We start from the raw sequence: 20,990 nt of genomic DNA, 5'->3' as shown, positions 1-20,990 counted from the left end.
GTAATGAATAATATCGTTAATATCAACAAGGTTGCGGCAATAACGTAGCCATGTCCACTTTGAGGATACAGAAACAGATGGGCGCACTTAGCTGCCAGTGACATAGAAACACATGGCCGGCATGCTGCAGAAACTGCGGCATCTGTCTTCACTACTATTCTAATACGGCATGTTTCTGCTAAGGGTGGGTGAATATCTTAGCTGTGTTACAAGCGTCGGCGTATGAATAGGGTACACTTTTAACGTATCAGTGTAAGCGTGGCTACTATCGTTGCCGCTCGCTATTTGTTGCGTGCCCAAGAGTGCAGACGAGAAGAATCGAAAGGTGCCTTTCTTGTTGTTGTTGACCACAACCATTATAAAGCCTACACATAATAAAGGCAAGTCTGGTTGCAGCTTCTTTTTTTTTTTCATGGAAGTGTGGAAAGTGATGAAAGTAATGAAATGAGGCATCTACTTAAGAATGTTTGGTGCGTGCAGACCGCTTGGTTTGTCTTGAAGAGTCGTTCGCGTAGCATTCGACAGATGGTAAGCGCGATCAATATTAGCTAGACTTGGCACACGACATATCGCTGCGGCAAGTTCGGGGTGCGATGATTACACGGGAAATAAAAAAATTCGAATTTTGATGACGAAATTCAGGGGTGCGATCATTACGCGAGTGCGATCATTATGCGAGTAAATACGGTAACATAATTTCACTGCTGCCGCAAAAGAGTACGAAGGCAATAAATGGAAACTTCCAAGGACGCAGATGGTGAAATGGTTGAATTATAAGTGGCTGTTTGCAAACGCACCTCTCAGGCGTGACGTGCAACCAAGAGCAACCATTGAAGCGGAGCAGCACCATGTTCTCACGTTCCATATAAAGTCCAAGTGCGACAAGAAACTGTTGCGCCCCACGCACTGTATACTTTGGGTGCGAGTGAAAGCATACGAGGGTGAGCCGAGAAAAATGGTGGCTTGATGAGCACAGTCTTTCTAAGGGAGCAAGGGGGAGGGATTGGGGGCACATATGTAGCCTGTGTGCCCTAGTTTAGAGGTAAGCATGACGTAAGGAATGTCTGAGTCGCGAAAAGCCTTTATGGGGCATGAACATTAAAAATAAATAATAAGTCTCTATCATCAATGAACGCAAACTACGAACCCAATAGAAAACCCTAAGAAACAACGAACTATACACAGCACGAGCAATTCGACGCATTCCCTGAACTGAGTTATCAGTTCAGCAAATGCGACGCACAATGCTTTCAGGGACTGCTCGCACACGATGTATTAGTAAGTTGAGAATATTTACATTGAGTTCACTAGCGTTTCTGTGCCGCCTCGTCATTGCTGTTTCCGATGAAAAGTCGTTGGGCCCATTGATGCGCATTATGGATTCAGCATCGCTGTCTCCGCGGTCCGGTCCACAGTTCTGGCCAGAAGGTCTGGATGGTGGGATGCACCTTAGCCGCCTGGCCAACTCCGCTAGCCTGCAGATCGTAGGTACAGCAGGGACTCTTAGAAATGGCGCCATCAGCCTCTAGTTGGTCTTTGGTGACAGACCTTTGACAGCATAATTGCTTGATTGCCGCCGCCTCCATGAGCAACCCGTCACATCCAGCCTCCAGCTCCTTCTCCTGCTTGTCATCCCAGAACGAAGCTGGGCTGCTTCCTTCTGCTGCGTGTCCTTTCACAGCACTGGCCACTAGTTCCACGTTTATATTTCAGCATCTTTTCTGTTCATATATTCAGTCCTTTTCATTTGGCCACTTCCTTATTTTCTCACGTCTTCTTTCTCTTTATCTCTGCCACCTCGTGCTTTCTTGCTCTCTTTCCCAATTAAATGTCTTGTTCTTCGTTTTTTTGATCTTCGTCTTTTTCTTTATTCCCATGTTTCTTCAGTGACTCATAAAAGTGCAAAGAAGAGTGGGCATGCCGAGATGGCCTGGCATCATGTGTGCCGTCTTCTGGTGCATTTAGTCCTCGTTGCTGACTCTCAAATTTAACAAAATAAATTCTTTTCTCATGCAGATTTGCTTTTTCAGATTGCCCAATAACTTGGAAAATTTTGCTTCCTCATTCGTGAAACAAATATCTGTTGGAGACTATTTATTTGCATAAAAGGTTGAATTTGAGTGTAAAGAAGCAAATTGTCAATTTTACTGACTTTGATGTAGCGAGGTCTAACCGCATTACATTTTAGCCTATTAGCGTTACAAAGTGCTAGCAGAGTGCTTCGAGCACTGTTGTGTGCTAATAGGGTAAAATACAAATTGAGCCTCTCTTTTCTTTATCATTGTTCAATTCAACATTTGGCATGGTTACCTGCCATGTTTGTCAATAAAAGAGGTACGAATTTGCGTTTGTCTAGGCCTCTTAGTGTCCGCATCACACCTGCCTTCCCCCAAGTGACTTATGAAAACCAATGTTGCTTTGCCACAGTCCAGATACCGGAAGGGGCATGGCTACCATGTTTTAAACGTCTTATTGTGAGGGGTCCAGATAAAGGCAGATTCACATTTTCTGTCGGGTCAAACCAGGCAAGTGACAGTGCCAAATGTTATATTGAATGATCCAGACCATAAAAATGCAAATTGGCTGCGAAATTTGAGCAAGAACATATGCACTAAACTTATTTTTTTTTTTATATTGCTTTGGAGGCTGTCACACAGTCACCCGTCCTGCCGTGCCGATACTTGTCCTTAGCACACTGTTCCTCTTCTTCTACTTCCAGGTCGGGCAGTGCTGCAGAAGCGGATCATGGCCTTGCTCAGGAAGATCGAGCACTGCACCCAGGGATGCTCCCTGGTGAGCATCGTTTGGATTCACGTGCTCAGCAGTGAAGTCACCGTCTTGAGATATGCCAAAACTGTACCTGCCAACTCTCCCAAATTTCCCTTAAAGTTTAGGAATTTGGGGCTCATTCTGTGATTTTAGGAGTGTCACGTCAAGCTTTACGAAAAATGAATTCTGTTCGAGGAAAAGCTTCGCTCGTCGGTCTCCGACCGTGCCTTTAGGTGTCTTCTCATAGTGAAAAGACACCAGAAAGGTACCTACTTAGGTAGAACACGTTTATTCCAACTAGTTCCCGAGACGGGAAATCGGCAACAGAAAAGTTGACGTGATCTGAAAACTGTGATTGCTTGTCAGTTTGAGTTATCCAACTTTGCTGCTGCTTGTGGGCTGCGTCTAAAGGTAAATCATTGCTAATGAAGTGCCTATGTAATCTGCAAAAGATGTTTGCTTAGTGCAAACATAAAAAAAAAGGCAATCCACCCTTTCAGTTTTTGCCTGTGGAATTAGCTCAAAGGTTGGCAGGTATGATACAGTGAAGGGCACAATGATAGGAGCATACCGCATGGCAGAAATACGGTCTTGATGATCTTCATACCAATTATATGTTGTCACAACTTGCAACTGGAATAGCCTCATTGACGAGCATTACCATGCAAGCACAGAAGCTTGGAAAGAAAGATTGGGCCCACGTGGCCGTGTGGGCCCAATCTTGAAAGTGATCTGCAATGGGGACAGAGTGCTCAGAGTGCTGATAGCTTCGTGTGCACTATGTTCTTTACGCTTAGTTCATGTTAGACCTCGAGGCAGCAAGAAGGTCAATTCACTCGCTGCTTCGTCCCCCTATCTTGAAAGCGATCTGCGATGGGGATGCAGTGCGCCGAGTGCTGATGGCTTCGTGTGCGCTGCGTTTTTACGGTTTAGTTCGCATTGAGTAAGCGTAGACACGCTTATGCATTTAAAATTTGCCAGACTCAACTGTAGTGGACGTTTACGCAATGCAAAGCATTGCAGCAAGAGACGCTGACACGCGCTGAGTTGGTGGGGCTCGAGCTTCCTGACGCACATGTCATTTTTGCGGCTTTGGCAAGCATTACACTTGCGCTCATATTCAGCCTGGATCAGCAGCTTTGCCGAGCAGGGCGCCGTAGCGGAAAATTTTGACGTGCTCACTTGGCACGCATGGTTGCGGCGCGAGGCGCCAACACGCGTCGGCTGGTGGGGCCTGAGTGGCCTGAGACACATCTTGTCATTTTCCTATCGCACAGTGTTTAAAGAGGACAGCGATGGGAAACCAAAACGAAACCAAGCCGGTGGGCGATGCTAGAATACAATGCCAGCAGAACGAAACATGACGCTTATTTTGCACTGTTTGCAGCAGAGCGGTGGTGTATATGAGTTATCTTAAAAGCGTGCAGTGTGCGTCCAGTAACACTATGCCACGTGCCCTGTGTCACAGATGTGTGAAAATGTTTATCAATGGGCGGCTACTGTTCTCGATTGCGCACTTCCGCCTTTTCTTGTTTACATGGGATCTAGCAGCTGGAAAACATATCATACGATTGCAGTTTAGCAATGTACTGAATGTTGGTTCTGAAATACCGTGTGTTCTTGGAACGTATCGACTGGTAAAATATAACCATAACTGTATTTAGTTATTTCTTGTGTTTTCAGATGCGAACGTTGGTGCTAGTAAATCGCACAAAGTGGGATTGTATCAACGAGGTTCTACTTTACTTGCCTGCTTTCCATAGTAGTCAGCGGAATTGCTAAGCAAGAGACATCACAAAAAAGCTAGACGGACTGCTGGCTATCAACTGCATTTTGTTCATGGTCTCTTGTTCTTTCATGTTTTCTCCTGTCTTGCAATTGGGCTAATAGTTTACCTTGACTATGTGCCAACTTGCTCAGATACAGACACATTCGAAATTTTTTGCATTGATTCTGGTGTTGTCCTACAAGAACTACGACGTGCTCTTTGACTTTGAAGTCACTGGCTGTTCTCACGGATTCACTTTTTCCGTGACTGCATGGTCGCAGGCATGGGAAGACACATTCATGAACTGGGACGCAGTGACCAAGCTACTAGTGAGCTACCCCAAGTCCAAGCTGGAGGAAGGCCAGATGATCTGCGAGTCGCTCCACCGCACCATCGGCAAGCGGCGTGCCTCCCACCAGAGCACCGAGCACGAGCTTGAGGACCAGCTCAACGAGTGGGCCAACATGACGGGCTTCCTGTGTGCCCTCGGGGGCGTGTGCCTGCAGCGCAGGTCACCGTCCTCGTCCTCTCGGGCTCTGGTGCCCTCTTGCCGGTCGTCCCTCTACGGCGGTGGGGGAGGGGGAACCGGTACCCTCACTTCCCTGGACGCCCGCACCAAAGGAGGAGGAGCAACGGCTGGGGTGGCCGGAGGAGGTGGCGGAGGAATGCTCACGCCAGGACAGGACATCCAGTTCTGCCCCGTCACACAGTGAGTGGCCGTTCTGTCACATTGTCAAGGGGGCCAGGTGCTTTACTCTGGAGTGATCGCTTTTGGGGGTGCCTTCACTTACTTTTACGCATACTACGCGAAATGGCATCCAGCATATTGACTCGCTGGAAGAGTAGGCACTCTTTTCTCGCTGCCTTGGCAAATCATCGTTCACTAAAAGAAATGGCCCCTAAATCTATTGGTCTGAAACATAGCCACCAGCAATTGTAATTGTTCATTCTATGCCCAGAGGGCATGAGTCCAACACTGCAGACTGCAGAGCGAGTGGCAACATCAAAAGATTTTGTTTTCTTTGTGACATGGGACTAACCCTGAAAGCAAAGGCCACAAACTCAAACTTGTGAAGTGGGACACGTTCCGCAAGAAACGAGAAGAAGCGGGGCGAGGTGACGAGCCGATTACGGACATAGACGAGTGGACCGAGACGCTCAGAAGGGACGTAGATGCGGCAACGAGCGACGTTCCGCCCGAGGCGAACCTCGAAATAATTGACAGCAGGCTCCTACACATGTGGGAAGCAGAGCGAGCACTCCTAAAGAGATGGAAATGTCAGAGACATAATAAGGCGTTGCGCAGACGCATAGCACAATTAGACAGAGACATTGAAGAACATGCACTCCAGGTATCCAGAGCACAGTGGGAAGACACGTGCAACGGCCTTGAGAGGCAGATGACCGGGGTGAGTGCTTGGCGCTTCTTTCGACACCTATTAGATCCGGAGGAGACTCGGGTTGCTCAAGGTCACAAGACTCGTAGACTAGTAAGAGATTATAAAGGCGATAACGTCCTCGAGCGATATGTGACCGTTACATTAACCCTTTGAGGGTCGAATTATTTTGAAAAAAACTTTCCTGGGTGGTCAAATTACTTTATTGCGGATCTTGAATGTACAAAATGTATATAGTCGGGAATAAATAGTACACAAAAATTACGAACAGTATTTTGGTGTCGGCATCACTCAGAACTGCAAAATGTTCAATAGTATTTCAGAGTGTGGTACTCCTTGAAAGACGGGTCTACGCACAGCGCCTTATCGCAGTCTGCACACCTAAAATGCATGTATGTTCTTCTTTTGGTGCGAGGCATTGTGTTGGCGCACACATGACATCTTCTCTGCGTGCGGCTGCCTTGGGCAGAGGTCTGAGGCACCCTCTTGCGTAAGCGCGTTGCCGCAGAGAGCGAGAATACCCCGTGAGCGGCAGTGATAAACAAGCTGAGAGCAGCGCCAATCAAGATAGAAATCAACTTCCGCTGCCCCTGCGAGAGCGTGCGAACAAAGAAAAAAATCACGTTTCGCGCGCCTCCGTTGTGATTATGCGGTGGAACCGAAACCGTGCTGCCGCTGAGAGCGAGAATACCTCGCGAGCGGCGGTGATAAACAAGCTAAGAGCAGCGCCAATCAAAATAGAAATAAACTTTCACCGCCCTGCAAGTGAGTGCCGACAAAGAGAAAAATGACGTTTCGCGCGCCTCCGTTGCGATCATATGGCGAAACTGAAACCACAAAAGGAGTGTTCCTGCAGTCTGCGCGGCTCACTAGAAATCAGTTCTGTTTATCTCCCCAAGAAGGTAGCACAAATTTCATACGCTTCTTGTAAGTCCTAAGAGGTGGCAGCACCTCCCAGTGAGCACGCATCGTCATTATGGTGCGAAATTTCAAATGGAGGGTCGAAACCGTACCCGTACGGCAAAGACCTTGTGGGACAAAAAACCGCCGCCGTACATGTATGGCAAAAACCTTCAAAGGGTTAAGAAGGCTGAAAGCATCCAACACGGCGAATACGACGGCGTCACAAATGAGAAACTGGATGTGGAATTTAGCGAAGCAAAAATTTGGATAGTCCTGTTCGTATTAAACACCCGATCGGCGTCCGGCCCAGACCAGGTTACCAACAAGACCTAGACCTAACCTAGACGACGAGTCAATCTCCCGCCTCGCGACCTACGTCAACGAGTGCTGGTGAGGGGGCTCCCTTCCCGAAGCATGGAAACGGGCCCGCGTTATGATTCCGAAACCCGGCAGGTAAGTTACGCTCGATAATCTAAGACCGATTTCGCTTACGTCTTGCGTTCATGGAACAGCAGTTCTCATGGAACATGCAGTCATGGAACATGCAGTTCTCACCTGCGTGACCGACTTTCTCAAAGGCCGTGACGCGTTCCCGCACACCATGCTAGGATTCCGCCGCAACCTCTCCACATAGGGCGTATTGCTATTCTTGGCCTAGATATTAAAAAGGCCTTTGATAACGTCAAATACGAAGCGATCTTCAAAACAATTAGAACATTAGGACCAGGCCAAAGCACAAATAATTACGTTAAAAATTTCCTCGTGCGCAGGCGTGCATGCATCGTCGTTGGCAACGAGGAATCGCCGGAACTTGAGATGGGTCCGTCCGGCACGCTGCAAGAATTCGTCATATCACCATTACTCTTTAATTTAGTTCTACTTAGTCTACCCGAGAAGTTAACAGAAGTAGAAGGATTGCATCACAGTCTATACACGGATGACATCACCCTCTGAGTTCCCAGGGGAGGATGTGACGGTCACGTTGAGCGAACGCTACAGGCAGGAGTAGATGCTGCCCGGAATGACTTCCATGGAATGGGCCTCGAGTGCTCGGCTACCAAGTCCGAACTCTTAATCTACAAACCCACAAGGAGAAGTCGTAAAACCCTGCGCGATGAGGAACGGGAATACTCCAAAATACGCATTACATTGGCAGATGGTACTCCTGTACCGCACATAGACAAAATTAGAATCCTGGGGTTACACCTGCAGGCAAATGGCCATAACGGAGAGACGGTGCAATAGACTTCGTCGTTCGGTAGATGACACGATCCGACTCTTGCGTCGCATCATGAATAGAAGCAATGGTATGCATGAAGACTGCGCGATCCATCTCGTGCAGGCGTACGCTATAAGCCGCATAACGTATGTTGCCCCCTACCTGAAGTGGATAGGGTGCGAAAAAATGAGGTCGAGTGCATGATACGAAAGGCTTTCAAGAGGGCGGTCGGCGTTCTACTCAACGCAAGCACCGACAAGTTTCTAGAGCTCGGACTTCACAACTCACTTGACAAGTTAATCGAGGCGTGCGACGTTGCGCAATACGAACGATTATCTAATTCAAGGACAGGTCGATGCATTCTCGAGTCACTCAGCATCACGTACCACACTCATCATGGAGAAAAGACGGCGGTTTTGGCCTCGGTCCGCTACCGCCTGATCATCCCACCGCTTCCCAAAAACGTACACCCGATGTACCATGTCGGGAGACGCAACAAACGAGTGAGAGAACTTCAGAAGTTTGGCAACACCAGCGAGGCGGTGTACGTAGACGATATGGAGGAAGGAGAAGCGCACACGTTGTCATTGTAGACCGCACGGGTAAGTGTCTCACGAGCGCCACGGGACACACGGAGGCAGCCGAACAAGCTGCGATAGCCCTAGCACTGGCCGCGGTGCCAGACGCTACGATCGTGATCAGCGACTTGCAGATGGCAATCCGCGGCTTCACGCACAGTTGCGTCTCGTGGTAAGTGGCTCGCATACTCCAAATTTGTGACGGCGGCGACTTGTCATCACCCTCGCAACCCCAAGGTCCTCTGGACCCCAGCACACACCGATGTCCCGCTCGCGGGCTCGTGGTCTCACACGCCGAGCCGCCGCAGATTATGTGGCCACCGCCTCCGCCCCCGAGAGCGGGGCATCGGATCTGCTGGATCGGGACACTACAACAGAAATGCAGCAATAAGAATCACAATGGACGTGGGGCAATCGCCTGATCAGGTTCAGAGACCTCGCCCAACACTACAGACTCGAAAGACGCACATTCCCGCCACCACATGATAAATTAAACCAGAATGAGGCCGTCTTACATCACTGCTACCCGGGTTTGCTTGCGGACAGAGAGCAACGCTGCGACACGTTCTGGGAATGTGCCGGCAACCATGGTAATGAAACCACCTCCGTTCGCGACATGTCTGTAATCGCGGCCGTTGCCACAGTACGGGAAGCCTCGAGCTCGCTTCTTCCTGATGACGCACTGGCTGTGGGAGCCACCGGGGACCTTCTTCATCGGCGTCACCGCCGTTGGGAGGCAGCTCTCAAAAGTTCAGAGTTGGCAGACCAGCTCTGGGCCGTCCGGCAAGCCGAAGATGCCGCCCAAGTCCAAGGACTTCAAGCCGCCACCTGAGGCCACCACAACTAAAGCTGCCGGACCATTCATTAATAATGTTTCTTCTTCTTCTTCTTCTTTGTGAGGATTTGACATTAGCTTTTGTGCTTCAGTGCTTGACGTACTCTTGGCTACCTTTGGTGTGAAAGGTGTCTTGGGTACTTTTATTGAGAGGAAATGTCTAGCTAGGCATGCTGCAAGTGTCTCACAGTTGAGCAATGCATCTTGTGGCACACGTAACAGTGTAGGGCTCTTGAGAACAAATGCAGCTGGCAAGTGCGAAATTGTCATGGCAATGGGCAAAAAGTCTGTGCATTGTGTGTTTTAAGGGTGGACGCGACCTTTGAAAACCGAAACATCGCGAAAAAGTCGATTTTTGGAAAACCACATATTCGGGCAGTATGTCTTATAAACTTCCATTTCTGTAAATATCAGCGTCTAATTCATCACAAAACTATTTCAAATAAAGTTTATAACAAGCCGTGGCAGCCCTCGAGCCACGGTGAGCAAGCACTCAAGATACCCGTACTTGGCGCGAACGCCATTTCTCCACCACTCCCCCCGAGCGCCGCCATTTTGGTTTGTTTTTTCGTGCATTCTTGTGCTTTTTTTCCACGCCACCCGGGACGGCGGCGGCAGCATGGGAGAGGCGTAAATTGTTCATGAGTGGAGGGCTTGCGAGAGCTTTCAAATTTCCTGCGGCTGAGATGCAAAGCTGAGATTGGGCGAAGCCTGCGCTCCTCAAGGATGCGGGGGAGCCCGCGACTCCCATTGGCTGCTGTGTGCGATGACGTAGTGGTCTCGTGCATAATGCATCCGGCTGTCGTCTGCTTAGGCTCCTCCATCACCGGCACCCTTTGCGTGTTCCGCTTGCCATCATCTATCTTTGCAGCCGTTCGCATATTCTCGAAGTTTCTACCGTTTTTACGAGATGATTTTCAACCGTCTTTACGAGACCGTTGTTGCATTTAGCCTGCCGATTGTTGTGCGGTCAGCCACGATGCGCCCAAAGAAACTCAAGACGCTACATGCGCTCAGTGCAATGAAGCATTCTATGAAGCTTGCCCACATGGCGAAGCTCGCCGCTCACCCACGCACCGACGATGATCACACCGACGGTTCCTGTGGGGCAGCTTCTGCTTCATCTACGCAAGAGCGTGGTTGCATCAACGCTACTAGCAACGTGACTCCTGCTCCACCGGCGCAAGAATTTGTTGTGACGAATGGGCCTTGTGTCTCGTGCTCATCGACAGCGACTTCCACATCCTCTCTTTCATCTGCCTCGGACAGTGCGATCGCATCGTCCACTGTGCACTTGTAAACACATTTCCTGACGTGTGAGGAGAAAGAGGCGGCGGATAAAAAACGCGCTGCTGTGCAACGAGGACTTGGCGCTATCTCAGCGACGGAGCGGAAATTTCAAGCAATGGAGCACGATCCTTAAGCTACCACAGCTACAAGTGAAGGCGAAAAATTTCTCCTTGAGAAAGACGCAGAATGCATCCGAATCATTTCACTCCGTGCTGTGGTCCCTGATGCCCATAGAGCAGCATGCGTCGCTGATTGCTGTGGAGACAGCACTGCATGAGGCAGTTTTAAGATATAATGCTGGCTACCACAGAGCCACCCAAGAGCTATATTCATCAGTGGGGCTAACACCTGGCCACCTGGCCATTCAACAGGCAGCCGAGAAAGATTCTCTGCAATTGAAAAAGGCCAAGCAGCAATCGCAAGAGAAGATGGAAAGGCAGTCTCTGACTGCCTAAGGACATCTCCAGTTACGCTGCAGGGTCATTTTAGACCAATATATGTGCTCAAAACTTTCAACGCTCATTTTCTCAAAATGACTTTTTTGGCTGGTGAGGCTGCTTGTTCCAGCCATATCTCTGTAACTGCTCATCACATTTCCAGAATTTCTTTTAGTGTGTGTCTGAACAAATTTCTGAGGGCAAGACAAGCCCATTTCCTTTATATATTGTGTCTGTGATTTGGAATATTTAATCTATTGTGTCTGTGATTTGGGATACTTAATCAAAATTTGATTGATAAAATCGTAATCACCAACACTAAATTTGGTGGTCTGCTAAAATTTTTCTGCAAGGAAATTTAATAAAAGGGCTCTGTCTTGCCCTGAGGTATCCATCTGGGACTCATCATCGTGAATTTCACAGTTGCAGCACCTTTTAAAAATTCTCCAGGCCTGGAATGAGAAAACCATGTGCACCATTCTGACATATTGCTGTAACTTGAGAACCAGTGAACATAACTGCATGGAATTTTGTATTTCCCCTAATGCTTTTGCTATGAGTCTATCCTGAAAATTTCATTAAGATGTCTCAATAAACAAAGAAGTTGGTATCCGAGGGTAGCCTCCCCCATTAAATTTAGGACGCAACGAGCTATGGAAAGAAGAATGATGGGTGTAACATTAAGGGGATAAGAAGAGAGCAGATTGGATGAGGGAACAAACGGGAGGTAATGACATCTTAATTGAAATCAAGAAAAAGAAATGGGCATGGTCAGTACATGCTCGTGGTCAGGGCATGGTCAGTACAGTGGGCGGATGAGATTGAGAAGTTTGCAGGGACGACATGGCCACAATTAGGACATGACCGGGGTAGTTGGAGAAGTATGGGAGAGGCCTTTGCCCTGCAGTGGGTGTAGCCAGGCTGATGATGATGATGAAAGTAGCTCAGACAGGACCACTGTGCAACTTTGATCCACATGAAAGACTAAAGCTTACAACAATGACGTTTGTGCTGAGTGAGCTTTCTGCCATCCGTGTGCAGGTTTGTGGGTCAGCTGTTGCGTCTGCTGGTGTGCCACAACGAGAAGTTTGGCACCCAGATTCAGAAGCACGTCAAGGACCTGGTGGCCCACGAGATGAGCCCGACCCTGTACCCAATCCTCTTCGACCAGATCAAGGCCATCGTCGAGAAGTTCTTCGACCCCCAGGGGCAGGTGAGCGGAGCCGCCCGGTTCCCGTTTGGTATGTGACCACTCCTTGCACCCTCCGCACAGGAGGGCGAGGGACAGTCTTTGAAGCTGGACGTGCACGCCGGTCCGCGGCCCAATCGGTCGCGTGACTGCAGGGCCACGCGCGGTCCAAAGGCGGGCAGCATTCACGCAACCGACCAAAAGAGTGGGACCAACCGACAGACTACCGATTTCTGCCTCGGCATGAAAATGGTGCGCAATGGCTGTGCTACGCCGCTGGCAAGATCGACGAGCCGATAAGTGTGCCGCGTTGCGTGCATGTGAAGCTTTTTTTTTTAACTCGCAGAAAGGGGCACCCCTAGCTGCCTGTGCATTTAGGCCTAGCACTTATTTAATACAACAGAATCCCACTGATGTGTTTTTCAAGGAACTGGGGAAAAAATCCGTAACAGCTGGGCCGTAACATTCGGGTGAATGTAACGGTGAGGAAGGCTGCCAATCGCCACAACGTCAGTAACAGCTCTGAATGGCTGCCAGTGCAGTTATTAGACGCTTCGCCGCTTGTACTGTGATGGGATGGCGTGTGCACGTGTGTATAATTAAGGGACATGTACAATCTTTCGTAACAGTGGCCCATTTCCACTCTCTGTATGCTTCACCACACAGCTCTATTGCACCAAAACTAGGGGTGTGCGAATATCAAGATTTTCAAATACAAATTGAATACGAATACTTAGCATCGAATACCGAATCGAATATTAAATAATGACATGCAAACGCATTTATTAGCAAGTTGGTTTATTTTAACACGTTGGAACATTGAAATTACACTGTCATTGGTAAAAAAGTTAACCTAGCAAGCTGTTATACTAAAGGATTGTGTACTTGGCTCACGTTAGCTTTGGAAAATTGAGTAATTTCCGCTCGTTGTCTGTTCTCGCCAACCTGTGCCTTGTTATACGCCGTCACTTTCCTGTAAACTCTGAACCATTTGACCCTGTGCCAGCCGTCACTCATCACATTTGCTGTCAAGCAATAAGCTCAGGACTCGGGGGTAGAACCTGCACAAGAGTGCACCCTCGCTGTTCCCAGACCCATACCCCTTGCTACTGAGAGGCTGGCTTTCCTGCACAGCTTGGACGTGCAGTGGCTAAGCTCGTTTTACAGGTGAAGTTTTGCCAGCAGCATGTGATTATCGCAAAATGCAGAACAAAATCAGACAGATTTTTTTGCATTAGATAGAAATAAACGCTAAGAACCATGTTTGCTTCCGCACAGCCAGCAACATATTCGATTTGTTTCGAATATCTGTATCCAGTCGAATATTCAAAAATTTTCAATACCTAGTTTTCGAATCGAATACGAATATTAAAAATTAATATTCTATATATCCGCAATTTTAGAATATTTGCACACCCCTAACCGAAGCGAACTAAGGAGAAGCGGCAATTATGCAATGCCTGTAAGACCTTGCTGGCCCCAAAATAAATCTACTCCTGAGCTCGGCGGATTAGGCTCAGTGTGCATGGTTCCCGATAGATTTAACTGATGCGGACTCCTTCAGGTGCTTTGCCAACTGCTCTGTGCACGTTTTCTCCCGACATACTTGTGCAGCGCCTGGCTTGTGCAGCACCTGGCTTGTGCAACCTTTGTTGCTTTTGCAACACACCAGTCGCTTGTTGCAAAGTGCCAGTTGCTTGTTTCAATCAGTTGGTGCAATGTACTGGTGGATTCTTGCAACATATGCATTTATTGTCTTCATAGCACCGTGCGAGAGCTAATGTTCTGCATCGCTAAATTTATGCAACCGCTGCCTTGGAATGCAATGCAAGTTGCAGAAACATTGCAGAATGGCAATGCATCAAATGGGAACATAATACATGAGAGTCAGTAGAATTTTGGTGTGGACCACAACGAGCCGTAGCAGCTGGCAAAACATAACATCGAGGAACACAGCAGTGGGGTTCCACTGTATTTGGTATGTGTGCCGGTTTTTGACCGTCGTTTACCTTTCAAAACCCAAATGACAGCTGGTTACTGCAACTTACGTACACAGTGCCTAGATTTCTGCTCTTTTCCTGGCGTCTTGTATCCTTAAGGCGATATTTTTGGCAAGTGGTGGCTAGCAATATAGTGGGCCATGCCGCATTAGCGTGCCATGCACAGCAGAGGCACTGATGGTGCACTGCACCCTGTGAGTTTTCGTGATAAAGAAGGAAGAGAAGTTAGATGTGGTACAGGCAGAAACGGTAGTCGTATTGCTGACGGCGTTTGCATCATATAGTTTACACTGTAGTTGTGGCGCACTGACTGGCACGTCATTTGTGAGGCGCCCCCAACGTGAACTAAGGAGCACTTTGTTCATCTGCATGAGAGACAAGCAATTGCCCTGTCATGCAGTACGAAAGCTCAACACTGTGTTGCCTCAGTGCACTCCTGAGCCCTGTTGGAAACAGCTTTTTATTTCTCCCTCTGTCCTTTAATATTCTTCATGCCTTGCTCGTCGCTAGCTGCTGTTTGTGTTTCAACACCTTGTTAAACATTTACAACATAGTTGGTGATATGCAGTCACCGAGACTTTCCTTCTTGACAATCAGTAACAGCAAGAAAGTGAAAGAAAAAGCCAAAACCATTTTCTAAAATGGGCAGAAGACAGGTCAGATAAGCGATATTTTCAACACTATGTGGCCCGTGTCCAAAGTTATACTGAATTGAATGTTAGTTTTTTTGCCAGATTTAGAAACCAAGTCGTTTACCTGGCTTCGATGGACAGTCAGATGGCAGTGTTAGGCCTAAAATACGGTCGAAACCTGTCATAACGAAATCCCGTGACTTAAGAAATTCTCACGACAACGAAATATTTTCGTATCTCCGGCGAATGCCCATAAGATTCAATGCATGTCGTACCTCTCGACAACAAAGTGTTGCTGTACTACAATCTCGCGTCAACAAAATTTGCCGGAACGTAATCCCACATATTACCTACTTGTGCAAGGCTAGCAGGCTCCAAAATGTGCTCAAATGCAATTGCTTTGCACTAAAATTGCGTAGAATACCACCACATTACACATGCGTGGGCACTGCCATTTTGTTTTTAAAAACAACCAAGCGCCAGAAGCAATCGCGCCAGAAACACATTGTGGCCGCCATCTTGTTTGTTCATTGCCCGTTTGAAACAGCAGCATGTTGCTACCAACATGTTACGACAGTTTTTGCTCACCTAGTGCAGTGCGCAATGTGCGCCTCGGCGAGAAAAATGCAACAGAAACAAGGAAATCCACGTCCCATTGACGTGGAATTGTCTATGGCGCTTAAGATGGCGGTTGCAGCACGGAGTGCCACGCATCGGGCCGTGAATGAGCGATCATCCTGGAATACTCATTCCCTGCTTCAACAATAGTGGTTTTAGTGCCGGACATAGATTTGCGCGAAGGCACTGTAATCTCTATCGACTGCCTTTGGGTATACGAGATAAAGCCACTTTCGCGCTCGGCACCGGGCATGTCGGCGGCCTGCGGGCAATAGTGTGCGCTGGAGAAATGATGCTGCATGCATGGAGCGCTGCTGCTCTGCATCCGGTGCCGAATTACGCAAAATCTTGCAAAAGTGATCATATCTCCGAAAGCAGTTGACTGAGAATACCACTCCACGGCAGCGTTGCCAATACTGATTGACGCGTGCGTCACACTTTGTACTGTTGGCAATGCGGTTCTGTATCCTCGCAAGCTCGCCAAAGTAGGCTAACGGAAGTTTGACAGTAAAGTTTCGTTCTGCGTCGCATTACCTATCTGTGCTGGCTCATTTCGCAACAATGAAATTCTCGTGAAAGCGAAGCTTTTCGCATTCCCCATAGATTTGGTTATTGTGAAGTTAAACTGTATTAGGTACTTACGTGTAAACTCATATTTTGGCACTACATTACTAGGGTACTTATAATGTGTTAGGATACAATCTGCTTTCTTCTTTTCTGTTAAGTGAGTGCACTTCTTAACGTGTGAACCAGTGTACAGTACACGACGCAAATAAGCTGAGCAAACGAACAAGACAGTCGTTTATTCTGCTTCTTTGTGTCGTGCACTGTACGCTGGTTCACATACTTTAAGATGATTGGTCACCAACTCACCCAACCATTGACATTGCTGAGCACACCTGCTTGTATTCCTGTTGGCACTCCATGCGTGCAGCACTTATTCTGAATGTGTGCCAAGGTTCACAGATATTTTTCTAAACCAAAAAACTGCACCGCACTTTTTCTTGTCGTGTGTGCTCGTCTTCTGGTTGGTACGAGGTCTCCCCTGGTTTACCCTTTGTTGTGTCAATGCACACTTTTGGGACGTCTGTTTTGATATGCATTTAGGAGGCAGTGTCCTTTTGGGACTTGCTTGCCATGAAACTATTTCTTCCTCGCTTCTGTTGCACTTGCAGGTGACCGTGATTGACACGAACACGCAGTTCATTGAGCATGTCATCTTCATCATGAAGAGTGTGTTTGAAAATCGGGTGGACCACACCACGGAGCACCTGGGTGTCACCAGCATTGAGGCCATGATGCTCACCATTGTCAGGTGGGTGCACGGTCGAAGATTGTGCTGTCGTTGCACGCAGTTGATGCAGAGTTAGAAGGATTGTCGTCTGGTCGGACTGGTAAGGTGTCATTGTGAAAAGACGCAAATCGGAAAGGATGGAAACGTGTCATACCGCAGCGGCACAGGGAAATTTAGTGTCGCACAGGGTGAGTGCACTTTGCCACACAGAGCGTCACTTTGGTGCAGAAACTACTACGTTGGCAATGAAAGTGTTGTTTGGAATTGATGGCAAGTCAATAAGTAAATCAGTAGGCACAATATATGCTTTTCCTTTTCTTTTTCGCAGTGCTTATAAGTAAGTACTGTAAGTACAGTACTTGCCAAGAAATTTGTTTTAGGTAAAGTAAATTATAGTCAAACCTCAATATAATAAACACAGATATGAAATTTTTAGATATAACGAAAGTAACTCTAAGAAGGCTTTTGCCAATTTTAGCATGTAACAAATACAGTAGAACCTCGTTCATACATTCAGGAAAGAACTGCGAGAAAAAACAAACTAACCGGAAAAATGTACAATCCAAAGTAACTAAAAGAAAATTGACAACTATTCTTGACATCTACGTAATGTGAACCGTTGCGTGGATCGTTGCAGCATGAGACGCCGAAGTGCGTCGAGCTGGTGGTGCTCTGGCGGCCCGAGACGCGTTTTGTTATTTTTCTATTGCATGGTGTTTTAAGGGAGCGACGGGAAACCGAAGTGAAATTGAGCTGGTGGGCGATGCAGGGTGCCGCCGAAGTGAAACGTGATGCCCACGTCGCACCGCCTGCAGAAGGGAACGGCAGCGTTCTTGGATTATCGTCTACTAAAAGCGCGTAGTGTGCTACCAATGGCACTATGCACTACGCACCACGCCCTGTAAAACAGATAGGTGAAGATTCCTGTCGCAATGCAGTAATCCCTCATTACAACGAAGTCAGTGGGACGGCAAAAAAATGTGTTATAAGCAGTAATTCAATATAAGCGACCACGACCACTCAAAAAAAGCTAAAGCAGTCGAGCTTTAATTGTGCCACAACTGCGAGGAAATCAAAATACAATGTGTTTAGGGAAGCAAAGCTTTATTTAGGTGCAAAGGAGGCAGTGAGCTTTGGCTGTTTCAAGTTCTTACCAGGTGCGAGCAACCCCTGCTCTAATTTGACCAAGCATTGCACAAGGCCGTGGTCGCCGCCCACACATTCAACCTTATTTCGCAGCAGGCATAGGTACTCTTGCGTCTGCACCATAGTTACTTCACGTGGCTCTTCGTCTGCCGGCTCTTCATCCTCGTGGGGGCCACCAACAGCGTCAATTATCTCCGCGTCCATCGCTGGGGCTACCACAGGAGCAGCAACATAAGCCAATGCAAATGTCTTGAAGTTGTCTTCTACCTCTTGGCCAACAATCTTATGAACTGCCTCATACAGATTGCTGCAAGTCCGGTCACGTCAGGCTGGTCATTGTCAAGGTCGCTGACGACGACGCAGGAAAGGCTGGCGTCGTCAGCGATCGTCATCGGAAAAGCCTACACAATCGAATGGCATGGAGCATGAATCCAAATGCACGCGCCGTTGGCACCAAAGTGACTGAATGCGGTGGGCGACGCAGAAGGCACAAGCTTCAAAATGTTGACAGGGCATCTCGCTTTCCTCGTCAGTGCGCACTCGTGATCGTGACGCTTGCAATGGCCGGCTGGCATCGCCTTCATGTGTAGCGGAAGAAAGGCAATTGGAGTTGTGTGGCGACTAAGATGTAGGAACCGCAAAAGGGCACCCGTTAGTGGTAGATTGTGCTCGGGAGGGCAGGCCAGAAGAGGACAGCTTTGGAGGAGCAGCGACGTCAAAACTGGCAGTGAGGAGGCGAGGAGTTAACATGAAGGCGAGTGGGAGGAGTGACTGGGGTCCAAATGGCTTGCGAACTGGAGAGCGAATGAGGAGGGGAAGGCAGTGGCTGCTTTCTTAGGGGGGTGTGGCGGTCACGGAAGACTACGAGAGTATCGTGCTGGGAAGTGCTGCAAATGCTGTGGCCTGGGTCTGACATTGTGTTTGTTGTGCTCAAAAAACGATTAGCTGCTCATTGTGGGTACGCAACGCGACTGTGAAAACAACGATCTTTCAGTAGGGGCTTTGCATGATCACTGGGCAATTTTTTCGTGAGGTGTGCAGCTGTGAAGATTGCGAAAGGATAGATTTTCGGCACATCGTTGTCGATGACACTGTGCTAATTTTATGGTTTGAGGGTCAGTGTTCATGCACCATCTTGCCCGAGATCTTCGTCTTTCTCTACGTGCCGCATGTTGGGTGTGGCATTTGCCGCCCTCCAGAGAGAGCATCGTCCCGATGCTCACCCAGCGATAGGAAGATGTGTCAGACGAGGTGTGGGCATTTCACTTCATTCCGAACAATAGGGCTTCATACGCACAATGTGCGCGACTTCAGGTGGAGGCTGCCTCGCCCTGGAGGAAGCAGGACTGTCGGATAATCTCATAGTTCAGGTTGCTGAGGTGCAGTACAACCTTGTACGGACCAAAGTACCTCCTGAGTAGCTTTTCTGAAAGTCCTCGCCGATGTATGGGACCCATACACAAACCCACACTTTGTTGCCTGGCTGATATGTGATGTACAGGGGCCGTAGATTGTAACGTCAAGCGTAGTAGTCCTGTTGTTGAATGATTCTGATGCGGGCGAGTTGTCTCGCTTCTTCAGCTTGTTGAGTGAAAGCTTCAGCGTCCGTGCCTGTATCACTGCAGTCATGTGGCAACATCGCATCGCGTATCGTCGTCGCTTCACGGCCATGAAGGAGGCTAAATGGTGTCTTTCACATTGTTTCCTGTTGCGCATTGTTATAAGCGAATGTAATGTACAGTAGAATGTCATCCCAATTTTTGTGTTCCACGTCTACGTACATACTCATCATGTCTGCAATGGTCTTGTTCAAGGCCATTGCAGACATGATGGCCAAGGTCATTCAAGGTCATTCAAGGCCATTCAAGGTCTTGTTGTAGGCCATTCGTTTGCGGGTGATAGGCTGGGGTCTTTTGGTGAGCGGTGCCGCTGAGGCTAAGTGCTGTCTTTAGGAGTGTAGCCGTAAAGGCAGTTCCTCTGTCCGTTATTATCACCGTTGGCGCACCATGCCTCAGAACCACGATTTCAAAACAAAAATGGCTGTGGCTTAGCTAAGGTTAAGCCCAGGATGCGAAGCATACTAGCCTTTATTTTAGTTGTTGAACCACTGTTTAGCCTGGTGAACTGCTGTTGCTTGGCTATATTTGGTTCGGCTAGACGAAGAAACAACTCATGCAGGCGAGCGCACGAGTTGAGCCTCCGCTTTTGCATCTGTTATGACGTCATATGGTAGCTACGCGGCCGCGCGCGGCGCAGCAAGGAAGAGCGTGGTTGTGCGGCTAGTATGCTTCGCATAAAAAGAATCGCACTGCTTCGACTGCGGTGCCGCTTGGAAGGGCCTTAGGTTCTGCATAGCATGTCATGTAATCGGTGGCAACTATTACCCACTTATTGCCAATATGGGAAGTCTGGAACGGTCCGAGAAGGTCCCTCCAGATTTGGGCAAATGAGGTCATGGGCACTTGGACTGGTTGTAGTAGCCCAGCTGGTTTCATATTGGGTGGTTCACGTCGTTGTCAATCGAGGCACGTGCGCATGTAATGTTTCACAAAGGTGGAAATCCTTGGCCAGCAATATTTCTCCTTGACTTGGGCCAGTGTTCGCGTCTAGCCGCGGTGGCCAGATGTTGGTTCATCGTGGCAGGCTTGGGAGAGCTCATGACGGATAGACGTTGGGACGACAAGTAGGCGGCTGCTTCTGCTTGCAGAGAAGTTCTTGTAGAGAGCATCATTACGGAAGCAGAATGATGGCAAGCTTCTTGCAAATGTTTTGGTAGCACTTGTAATCCGGCCTTCTAAAAAATCGATTAATGGTATCAGTAAGCTGTCTTCCCACTGCTGACGAGCAATGGTGGCCATGTCTAGAACTCCTATAAAAGTCATGTCTTCATCATCTTCTGTGACTTCCTGCTCAAT

At 48.2% G+C, this 20,990-nt stretch overlaps 1 protein-coding gene across 1 annotated transcript in view; it reads left to right on the top strand.

The window, feature by feature from the left end:
- Nucleotides 1-20,990, top strand: part of Nf1 (neurofibromin 1) — a 193,328-nt gene that overhangs the window by 66,309 nt on the left and 106,029 nt on the right. Inside the window, exons 16-19 of the mRNA XM_072287355.1 lie at nt 2,720-2,793; nt 4,819-5,246; nt 12,238-12,409; nt 16,811-16,950. Of these exons, the coding sequence (XP_072143456.1) occupies nt 2,720-2,793; nt 4,819-5,246; nt 12,238-12,409; nt 16,811-16,950 (814 nt within the window). The remainder of the gene's footprint in view (nt 1-2,719; nt 2,794-4,818; nt 5,247-12,237; nt 12,410-16,810; nt 16,951-20,990) is intronic.

Source organism: Dermacentor andersoni, chromosome 3, assembly GCF_023375885.2.
Source record: "Dermacentor andersoni chromosome 3, qqDerAnde1_hic_scaffold, whole genome shotgun sequence".
In the NCBI taxonomy this organism is placed as follows: Eukaryota; Metazoa; Arthropoda; class Arachnida; order Ixodida; family Ixodidae; genus Dermacentor; species Dermacentor andersoni.
The sequence above is the reverse complement of the archived record's forward strand: the minus strand, read 5'-3'. Positions and strand labels throughout refer to the sequence as shown.